Genomic DNA, 10,220 nt, shown 5'->3' with positions numbered 1-10,220 from the left:
CAGAATCACCGACTTCCTCCCAACTGATGACCCGGTCAGGACTGCCAGCATCTCGGGACACTGCTGCTGGTCTTCCTGTCGCTCTTCGTGAGCAAGCAGGTGCTGGATAAATGCTCTTGGTGACTGTGCTGCAGGAAGCCTTGTGAACAGGAAAAGAAGGCTCTCATTTGTTACTGTCTTGACAGCTAAAAGTGGGCCATGGATGATGATCATATGCCGGAGTCCAGCTCCAGCAGCCAGGGATTCAACCTGAAGAGATGAACGGTGTCAGCGATGAGGCAGCCTCTCAGTTTTCTTGGACTGCCTATTTATTTCAAGTTTAAGATTTTCTTTTATACTTTTACAAAAGCATTAGGTCAGAGGTTTGACATTTTCAGTTCCCCCTCACCCAGATTTATTATGTCCATAAATCATTGTTGCTCTTCAGAGTTCCTGCTTCAGTGATTCTCTTGGAATCAGCCTTACCATCTATTATCTACTTCCTCTAATGTGTCCTATAGTTAACTTCTGATTACATTGTAACTCATGCTACATTCCTCAGTTTACTACTTATCTTCCTAAATCCTGTTTGCCCCTAACATCCTGAGCTCACTATCTCTTAAAAAGGTTCTAGCTATAGCGTCTCTAAAAATTCCTAACTTCTATAAGCTATAGTAAAATATGCTAACTTTACAACATTCCTTAAATCTTTAACTTCTAACTATTTTAATTATTTCTAAGCCCTAAATTCAGTAAACTCCTTTGCCATAAACATTTTTCTCACAAATAGGCTTCAGATAGCAATCCCTCCCATGGCCTCAAGCTGCGGCGTATGTGCTCATCCTGGAACACTCTTTTGTAAAAGTCCTTAAACAAATGTCGATGATTAACTTTATGAATTATTCTCTGAGCACAGTTGCAGAAGGCTTTGTGCCTTCTCATGCCCCTCTCAAGAACAATAAGCACCTTAATATTCCTTTTCAGTCAACTCAGCCAAGGAGAGGAAAAAACAAGTCAGAATCATAAGGCCTAACTCCTTCATCCCAGGTCCGTGCCTGTGGGATGAGGAGAGGGGGCTGGGGGCTGTACCTCCATTTGGTCAGTAATGCCTAACGCGGCTCCCGACAATCATAGATTCAGGAGGAAATGGGGTGGGCTCAGGGAGGGGCCTCAAAGTCACAGGTGAAACTCTGAGATCCCATCCAAACCCACAAACAAAAGCTAGAACTGACCTAATGGCGTTCCATTCATTAATTCAGCAGATATCAACTGAGCACTGACCAGGTGGCCAGGCCCCAGGTGATCTGTGGGAATACAGCAATGAGCAGATTCCCCTCCATTTGCCACGAGCACGGAGCTCTGTGCTCAAATGGTGGGCGTTGAAGGGGCCCGAAAGGAGACCCCCTGCCCTGACTTGCTGCACAGACTGCTTGGCTTGCTGATCAGCCCTGCTCTAAACCGGTTCAGTGGACTCTCTGACTACCCCGCCGCCAAAAGAGAGGGCAGCGGGGTGTCCTCCCACAGCCCAGGCGGGCAGAGAGCCACTGGGGCCCTGTTAGCAGCCAGCCCGGGAGCCTAGCCCAGAGGCAGCTGCGGGTGGGCGGCCGGCGGGCACACTGCAGAGCTAACCCGGCCAGGGCTGGGGTCCCTCAGGGGTCATGAACATCCCCACTCCTGCCTGTGACGGTCCCACCCCAGGCCCCAGGGGCTGGACAATGGGGCTGGTTCCTGAGGTCAGTTTAGGGAAACGGCAGAGCAGCCTCCCCACCCTCAGAGGTTCTTTTGCCTTGAAGTGAGTCAAAGGGACACTGTCTCAGCACCAGGTCCCCTGAGAGTGGAGCCCAGCCCTGGACAGCTGGGCCGGGACCGGGGACCAGGCACGCTGCCCACGGACTGGGCACAGGCACCCACTGCACGGCCTCCCATGGGCACTGCCTCCCCTCAGAGCAGCGGGGCAGAGAGGGCCGGCCTGGAGCGGCCCTCAGCTCTGCCTCCGCGGCTCTCCCTTCAGATCGGACATGGCTCGGGAGCCCAGGCCCAGCGCTGTCCGGCAGGGCCGGAAGAGGCCATGGGGCACAGCCACCTCCCGGTGAGTCCGGGGTTGCCTGCTGGGAAGGGAGTCTGACCACGGCTTGTCTGGGGCCCTGGGCTCCCCGGGACAGAAGAAGCACCCCAGGAGGCTTGCTCAGTGTGCCGCCCCAACCGGCCAGACCGCCTGTCCCGTTCGCCGTCTCCCTCGGCCACAGGTTTTACCCGTAAACTGGGGGGTCGGGGGGTCGGTCCAGCTCACTCCAAGGCCACTTCTAGCTGACATAACCCAGCCCCCTTCCTGCTGGGGGTGCCCTCTCCCCTCGCCTGGACCCAGAGGTTGTGGGTCCTCCAAGCGGAACCTCTCCTGCGAGGCACTCAGGAGCTGTTTCTGGGTATAGATGTTTGGGAAGTAGAAAATGGGAACCTTTCTGGATGAAATCGTCCCTCTTGCTTGTGAAGCCTCAAGGAATTTTAAAGAAACCTTTAAACGTTTTCAGAAAGGCGCTCAGCAGCCTCTGCCAGCCACCGTGCCATTTCCACAGATGATAAGGAAGGTGTGTGGGAACCCGTGGGCCCTTGGTCCGCTCCGCGGGCCTCTGTGCTCTGCTCCTGGCCTGTCTGCGGACCCTCGGTGGTTTCTGTCTCGCGGTAGGGGAGGCAGGAGGCAGTCGGCAGGTGGTCGCTGTGAGGTACAATGCTGTGTAAGCACTTGGTACCAAAGGTTCTGGTTTCTTTTGGGTCTCATCTCCCTCGAAGCGGGACGGAAGGGCTGGGTGGGGGCCCCTGTGAGAAGCTTCTGCACCTCCAGGCTGACCTTGAGAGGGATTAGGCCAAATCTCTCCCTGTCCGCGGCAGCCTGAGGCTCTGGGTTACCTTAGATAGGGTAGACTGCTTTTTTCACTGCGTTTGTTTGGGGCTGATGAGTAGATGCTTACTCGTAGGTAACAGACTTTTTGTTGTTGTTAATTAATTTATTTTACTTGGAGGCTAATTACTATTGTGGTGGGTTTTGCCATACATTGACATGAATCAGCCACAGGTGTACCTGTGACCCCCCATCCCAATCCCCCCTCCCACCTGCCCCCCCCATCCCATCCCTCTGGGTCGTCCCAGGGCACCAGCTTTGAGTGCCCTGCTTCCTGCATCGAACTTGGACTGGTCATCGACTTCACATATAGTAATACACAGGTAACATAGACTTTTAAACTTGGGTTTCTCCAGTGATGCAGAACTGCATATATGGTGTGTGGTTTGCCTCCCATCTCATGTGGGAGACTCTCATCTGGGGGTTGACAGGGTTTTGTAAATATCTGTCTAAAGGGTTGTAACTGGCCCCTTCCCACAGTTCTCTGCCCTGTTTTTTCCATGTGACCACTTTGACGCTGGGCTAACCCTTCTTCGGTTCCAGTTGCCTTCTTCTGACTTCATGTCCTCCCAGCCCCTGGCCCAGCAGGCTCGGCCTCAGTCCTGTAGGTGCCTGTGGAGGAAGACATAAGCAATGGAAGAAATGCCAGCTCTCCTTCAGGAATGTAGACTTCACTTACGGGTGCTGGGCACTCAAGGCCTGGGGCAGGGGTGGCCTCTTCAAGACCCGTGTGTCCTCAGGGGTCTCCAGTGGGGAGAATGAAGCCCTCGGTGGGGGGTGGGGGGGTGGCGGTCAGACAGCAGACTGTGGAAAAACGTCCGAAGCGGGCTGGGGTCCTGGCAGCCCCCGAGGTGCTGGATGCCTTCTCTGTGAGAACTGGTCAAGTGCAGGTCACGTGCCTTGGGTCTCAAAACGGCATCTGTCAACCTAGAGGAAAAGGTTTGTGGCGGAAGTATTGCCCCATATCCCCGGCCTTTGGCCCTGAGGTCTGACCTCCATCGTCAGCACCATTCTGATGGTACATTTTATTTCTCTTTTTGTGGGAAGTGGAAGCCTGCAGACTGTAATCATTAGCCCAGACCAGGGGACAGAAGGGACTGTGGACCCCGGGAGGGGCAAGGCTACAAACCCTAGAGGAAACTGGAGGTGTGGGGGTGGTGGTGGGGCAAAGCAGGAATGACCCCAGGCCCTCAACCTGCAGCAAGCCCAGGCCTAACCTCTAACCCCCAAATTCAACCCAACTCTGTCTCAACTCCCTAGCTCCCAAGTGTGTACTCAACTGTCAGTGAATCACTGTTACTTAGTCATTTTTAGGTATTTTAGAAAGTCTTTTTTTTTTTTTTTAAGGGGCAGGGGAAGGAGGGAGGAAGAAAGGGGTTTAAAAGAAAACAATCAGCCTTCTGCATTGGCCGGGAATCGAACCCGGGCCTCCCGCGTGGCAGGCGAGAATTCTACCACTGAACCACCAATGCCTCAGCGGAGGTCCTGTTGAACTAGCTCGGTACTCGTCTTTCGCCCCGCGCGGCTCCCCTCCCCTGCGCTCCCGAGCGGAGTTGCAGCCCCGTCGGGGGCCGGACCAGCGAGGAGGTTCCCCGAGGGGCCGCGCTTGGCTGAGACCCGAAAGCCCGAGTTCCGTCCTGGCCCCCGCGGCGCCGGAAGCGGGGCACCCCGCCCTGCCGCGTGCCCCCTTCTACCCTTTCTCCCAGGAAGGGCCTCCCACCCCCGGGATCAGCGGCGTCCCGAGGCTCCCGGGCCGCCCACCCAGACTTCCTGAGGCCAGAAGGCAAGGCGGGGGCGGCCGGAAACCTCATCCGCCGGCCTATGGGCCTCGCGATGAAGGCGAAGGTCTCTCCCCGAATGTCCCCCGTCTGCCCCAGGGCTCCCACCAACCTCTCCCCTCGTTCCTAGGCGCAGGGCAGGGAAGGTTATTTCAGAAACTTCCCTGACCCGCTTCACAGCCCCCTCCTCCCCACCCCAGCGCCCCGCTTGCTCCAACGGAAACCTCAAGCTGCACTGAAGTTCAGGGGCGGTAGCCCCACAGGATCTTCCTCCCCAGGCCGGGCCCGGCACCCCCTCGACGCCCACCTCCTCTCACTGCAGCGAAGGTGGCCGGGCTTCCGTCCTCACCCTGCCAGTCTGGCTGGCCCTGCATCCCGGCCATTCCCATGCAGGATTAAAGGCTCTTGTAGCCCCTCCACAGCTTTGGGCCCTGACTTAACTCTTCCCTTTCATCCTTTGCCAGACTAAGAGCCACACTAAGATCAGCAGTGCCTGGGTCAGCCAGAGGAGCCCGCGGAGGGCCCAGATCTGACTGGCCAGAAGCCTGTGGGCAGTTGACCCTCCTGCCACCGGGAGCCACCTGCAAGGTTCCCCGTTCCGAGCCCAGCGACAGGGAAGTTGGTTTGCTGGGGTCTCCCAAAGTGACCTTGGTCAAGTGCCTAGGGAGCGCTTTTGGTGAAGAATCCTGAGATTCTAAGGAAAAGCTGCAAACCTGTTTCCCAAAATTAAACTGGGGTCTAGGCAAGGACTCTGGCCCCGGGCAGTGATCCTCTCCCTGTTTCTATTACAGCAGCAGCTACAGCCTGGATTACGAGCTGCACAGGGAAGACGGCCCCTGCAGGTAGGTGGGTCCTGCAGGGCGGGCCTCTGGGCGCAGGGGAGGCTGGTGGCCTGACTCCCTCTGTCCTGTCTCCACAGGGGGTATGAACACCAGGGGGTCCCTCCCCTCCTCCACCGCGTGCCTGTCAGGATCCGGAGGGCCCACCTGGGCACGGGGGTCAAGGGCCACTTCAGTCTCCACAGGGCCCCCAGGAAGAGCCAGCTGCACCCCGAGATAAAGCGTGAGTGAACGGGCACAGCCCTCACCGGCAGGACTAGTGGGGAGCTGGGAGACCCTTAGAAGGGAGCATGGGCTTAGAGGTCCCAGCAGCAGTGCCCTCTGCCCCTGCCCCCCAGTCCAGACCGAGGAGCTGCACTGCCTCAGGGGCGAGCTGAGCCACATCAAGGCCCAGGTGGACCGCCTGCTGGAGCACGTGGAGCTCATGGAGCAGCGGAGGGACCAGCTTCCAGGTCAGGCCCCCAAGGCCGGGCCCAGGCCGCACTCCACAGGTGCCAGGTTTTCCCCCTGCTGAAGGTACCCGGGGTCCAGCCTCGGGCTCCCCCTGGCTGCAGGGCTCCTCCTCACCCTCCCCGGGTGCATTCCCCCCATTCCTTCCGGTTGTGACCCGCACCCCCCCACCCCCGCCCCGGCCCACTCAGCAGCTGTCTGGAGCTAGAGCTTGTCTCACTCAGCTGCTTGTCCTCTTGAGCCCTAGACACCTGAGATCAGTGCTGCGCATCGAGTGGCCTCTTTGGGGTTAGCTAGGGCCTTCAGACCCGGCCACTGACTGGTGACTGTGCCTGTCCAGGGACAGAGGACTGTGAACAGAACAGGGGCTCCAGGAGTCAGGGGTCCTTATGCAGAACCACCGAACCCAGGCAGGAGCCCAGAGGCCCGAGGGCCCATCCGGAGGCGGATGGCTCCCAGGAGCACACAGACCTGGAGGCTGCGGTGAGTGGCCTGGCACCTCCCCCCATCCTCACCCTCCTTGGTTGGGTCCTTGTTTGTGCAGGAGACCACAGCAGTGGCTGCAGGGAGGCGACTGACTTCTGTCACAGGCCATGTCCAGAAGATAGGGCCCTGTCCTATTCCCTACCCGCCTCAATTCCCTTGCATTGTCCTGTGCTCCCTATGGAAGCCAAAGCACACGGACTTTCCTGGACTGAGAAATCCAAACCTGGACCTGATAATAGCCTTCTGTGCAGCTTCCAAGAGCCCCAGTGTTCCCTACTATACCATAGCCTCCGCCCCTATTGGTGGTCCCTGAAGTGGGCCAAGCTCCCGCTGTTGTCAGGACCCTCTCAGCAAGGCCGGGCTGCTGTAGGGTTAGCAGTAAGGAGCTTCCTTGCTTCCACTTGCCTGTTGGGCCAGGGGACCCTTACTGCTCCCCAAGATGGAATCACATCTAGGAAAACTGGGCTGAGTAGACAAAATGCCATGTGTCTGCTGCTTCTGGGTTCACGGGTCTCAGGAAGAATCTACAGTAGCACCGAGATGCCAGGAAAGGGAGGCGGGGGTTGGAGACTGGGAGTTGTTAGCAGATGGCCCCTTCCCAGCCTCACCGCGCTTTGGCCCTCTGTGCTAGGGTCCTGCGTCTGCTTCTCCTACAGGTCAAGAATCAGGCGTCAGACCAGGGCTGTCAGTAGCAGGCTGGAACCCCTCCAGGCTCATCAGCTCCAGGCACGGTCCTTGCCTTGAGTGTTTTCTTGAGGGTCTCTCAGCGGCACCCATGCCACCCATTCTGGAGCCAGGGCAATGGAAATGGAGGCGTGGCTCAGCCAGATGGGCCAGGAACCCAGCCTTAGTGCTGCTTTTAGCTTTGGCTCAGAGGTTAAAGCGTATGCCTGCAATGTAGGAGACCTGGGTTCAATCCCTGGGTCGGGAAGATCCCCTGGAGAAGGCAGTGGCACCCCACTCCAATATTCTTGCCTGGAGAATCCCATGGAAGGAGGAGCCTGGGGGGCTACAGTCCATGGGGTTGCAAAGAGTCGGACAAGACTGTGCAACTTCACTTTCACTTTAGCTTTGTCCAAATGGCAGTCTAGGTACTGCAGGGAAGGGGGACGGTCCACAGCTGTCCGGCACCAGCGCACCATCTCATAGAGCCGAGGCCCGCTCCTGCAAGCAGAGCTGGACGCTCACCCCCGGGAGCAGCGTCAGCTCTCTTCCCCTCTCAAAGCCCCCGTCCTGTCTGGGTGTCCACAGGGTTACCGTTTTTACCTTGTTTCTATCTTGTTTCTTTTTGCTGTGGTTCTATATATTTCAGATATGCTTTGGAAATACATGTCACTGGGGGCAAATAAAGTTTGTATTTTTCCCCCTAGTCAGGGGTTCTTGGTGTGGTCCCCAGGCCTCATTCTGGTCTCTCAGCTGCCTTGAGCCAGCCTTTCCTACAGCTGAGCAGGCCCCTGAGACACACAAGCTCAGGTCACACCAAGCTGGTGCAGGGAGGACCCCAGGTGGCCCTTTCCCCAATTCGGACCTGAGCACAAACCTGCAGGGCTCAGGAGCCACACAGGGCAGAGCCCACCCTCCTGGTCAGACAGGCCCGCTCTGTCTACACAATGGCCAGAGTCCATCTCCAGCATCCAGAAACTCTCACTCCTGGCAGTTCAAGTGCCCTCTCACCAGCGGACCAGCAACACCAGGACACATTTAAGATCCTGCTTGTCCCAAGCCCTGAGAACACACTCCCCAGATCAGAAGAGCCTTACTCGTTAAAGTCAGTACCAAAAACAAGAGAAGAATGTTTCAGATTATAAAAATTGGTTTTGTTTGGGTTCAGATGTACGTGGAAGGCACAGCCCCCTTATCCCCACTCTCAAAAGCAGCCCAGTTATTCAGGAGGGAGTCCCGGGCTGGCCTGCAGAGGGTCCGTCCCTTGCAGGACAACAGCTTGTTTTCCCGATGAGCCCAGCGGAAGTCCTCTCCAACTTAGGAGTCAAGATGCGCTGGCAGGTTTCTTCAACTGGGTCGTGGCTGGGAGTCAGCTCAATTAGAAAAGTTTCTTTAACGAAGCAATCTGGAAAGAATCGCTCCAACACGGCTATTCTGAGTACGCCTCCGCAGATCCTCTCCGATGCTCCCAGTTCTCAGCTCCGACGGCGGGGGTCCTTGTGGTGGCAGCTGCGGCTTGGTCCTTGGCGTCCGTCGTTGCTCGGGTCTCTGGCTCAGAAGGGCGCGGCGGCACCCCTCCTGCGGGCGGCCCGCACCAAGCACTGCTGAAGAACGGGGTAGAGGCGCTGGCAGCCCTCGAGCCCCAGGCGCACGGCCTCCGCCCAGCTCTCGGTCGGGCCGCCCTCCCCGCTGCCCAGCACCCCGGCCACCTGGTTGAGCACCGGCATGAGCGCCACGGTGAGGCCGGCGGCGGCGCGTTCCTCCTCCAGCAGCGTGGGGTCCAGCAGCCACGCGGGCGCGGGCGCCGGCGCGCGGCTCAGGCCACAGCCCACCACCAGGTCGTACATCTCGACGCCCGCGTCGGCCAGAGCGAGCGCGGCGGCCGTGAGCGCGGCAGCCAGCGCCGAGCCGCCGTCCTCCAGCAGCAGCGCCGACACCTCCAGCTGCGCGCGCGGGTAGCGGCCCAGGCGCACGGCCGGCTCGAGCGCTTCCTGCAGCGCCAGCGCCAGCTCGCGCTCCTCGCCGCCGCCCGGTGGGGCGCGGCGCCGGCGGCCCGAGAAGGGCGCGCGGCGGAAGTCGCAGAGCAGGCGGCCGCGCAGCGCCGCGGGGGCCTCGCCGCCCGCCCCGGCCGGGCCGCCGCCGCGCTCGCCGCCCTCCGCCGGGCGCGGGCCGGACACGGCGCACAGCACCTTGGTGCCGCCCGCCTCCAGGTAGGCCGAGCCCTTGGCCTGGCTCAGCAGCCCGGCGCGCGCGTACACCGGCCGCAGCCGCGCTGGGTCGCGAGGGGCCGGCTCCTCGCCCTCGCCGGCCGCGTACAGCTGCGGAGGCTGCGACTCCTCGGGCCCGCGGATGCGCCGGTGGTCCCCGGGCATGGCGGCGCTGCTGCCGGCCGGCTCCGCGCGTCAGCCGGGCCCCGTGCGCCGGCGCTTCCGCCCGCCTGCCCGGCCGCGCGAGGGTGCGCGGGAGAGCGGCTGGCGCCACACCGCCCCCTGCCGCCCTGGAGGGGGACGGCGCGCGTCGCGGAGCCCCGGGCCACCGCGAGGACGGCCAGAGCTGGGTGCATGGGTGGATCAGACGGGCCTGCAGAAGTGGCATCTACACCGGCCCCGCTGACCTCTAGCCTTCGCGCCAGCGCAAGCCCAGGGCGTGGGTCTTCTTCCTTTCACTTGTGAAGCTGTAATTGGTCCTGCAGTAGTGACACATCTGTATACATGTTCCCCCACCGCCTTGCCCAAGAGGTCCCTCTGGTACTGTGCCCTGGCTGGCACAGCTTGTGGGGTGCATTTGGAACTCTCCCGCGCTGCGGACTGTGTGAGCTCTTTGTATGCCTCACACTCCTCACCTGGCTTGCCTTTTTGCAGCCAGGGCCTCAGCACCCTTCCTGTTTCTCCTCTTCACCCCCAGGCCTTGTGACTGGTGGTCTCTGCATCTCCTCTCAGCACAAACCTGCTTTTTCTGCTCCAAGTCAGCAGGGCTGAGAATGATTCAGGGCCAGCCTGCTGTACCCAGGGGACTTGAAGTCAGCCAGAGAGGGCACAACTAAGTACTACACACTACAGCTCCCAAACCCAGCTGTCTTCAGACTGGGGTAAATGGACAGAACCAGGTCAGAGTCTCCATCTTCACCGT

At 59.5% G+C, this 10,220-nt stretch overlaps 2 protein-coding genes and 1 non-coding gene across 6 annotated transcripts; 1 reads left to right on the top strand and 2 right to left on the bottom strand.

Annotated features, from left to right (window-relative positions):
- Positions 1-1,882: 1,882 nt before the first annotated feature.
- On the top strand, positions 1,883-7,797 carry LOC102397317. Of its 4 annotated transcripts, none has more exons than XM_044932257.1 (6): positions 1,883-2,068; positions 5,448-5,495; positions 5,573-5,715; positions 5,831-5,983; positions 6,283-6,425; positions 7,060-7,797. In XM_044932257.1, the coding sequence occupies exons 1-6, from the start codon at positions 1,998-2,000 to the stop codon at positions 7,327-7,329; spliced, it is 828 nt and encodes a 275-aa protein (XP_044788192.1). In that variant the 5' UTR covers positions 1,883-1,997; the 3' UTR covers positions 7,330-7,797. The 4 variants fall into 4 exon arrangements, with proteins under 4 accessions (XP_044788192.1, XP_025124171.1, XP_025124173.1 ...); XM_025268386.2 differs by having other exon boundaries at positions 1,885-2,068; positions 5,445-5,495; XM_025268388.2 differs by having other exon boundaries at positions 1,889-2,068; positions 5,445-5,495; positions 7,085-7,260.
- On the bottom strand, positions 4,277-4,347 carry TRNAG-GCC. The gene has a single exon. It is a non-coding gene; the product is annotated as a tRNA-Gly (tRNA).
- A 426-nt stretch (positions 7,798-8,223) lies between the features above and the next one.
- Positions 8,224-9,530, bottom strand: EXOSC6 (exosome component 6). The gene has a single exon (XM_006040738.3). It carries the CDS (start codon positions 9,461-9,463, stop codon positions 8,645-8,647), a length of 819 nt encoding a protein of 272 aa, XP_006040800.2. The 5' UTR covers positions 9,464-9,530; the 3' UTR covers positions 8,224-8,644.
- Between the last annotated feature and the right edge of the window lie 690 nt (positions 9,531-10,220).

The sequence above is a fragment of the Bubalus bubalis genome, chromosome 18 (genome assembly GCF_019923935.1).
Source record: "Bubalus bubalis isolate 160015118507 breed Murrah chromosome 18, NDDB_SH_1, whole genome shotgun sequence".
Taxonomy (NCBI): Eukaryota; Metazoa; Chordata; class Mammalia; order Artiodactyla; family Bovidae; genus Bubalus; species Bubalus bubalis.
Note: the sequence above shows the minus strand (reverse complement) of the source record. Positions and strands in the feature narration are given on the sequence as shown.

Bases quoted from the DNA above. Each gene is read 5' to 3' on its own strand.
- LOC102397317 (XM_025268386.2), top strand. From the start codon at position 1,998: ATGGCTCGGGAGCCCAGGCCCAGCGCTGTCCGGCAGGGCCGGAAGAGG. The intron at 5,496-5,572 runs GTAGGTGGGTCC...CTGTCTCCACAG, and splicing joins AGGGAAGACGGCCCCTGCAG to GGGGTATGAACACCAGGGGG. The intron at 6,426-7,059 runs GTGAGTGGCCTG...CCTCTGTGCTAG, and splicing joins ACACAGACCTGGAGGCTGCG to GGTCCTGCGTCTGCTTCTCC.
- EXOSC6 (XM_006040738.3), bottom strand. From the start codon at position 9,463: ATGCCCGGGGACCACCGGCGCATCCGCGGGCCCGAGGAGTCGCAGCCT.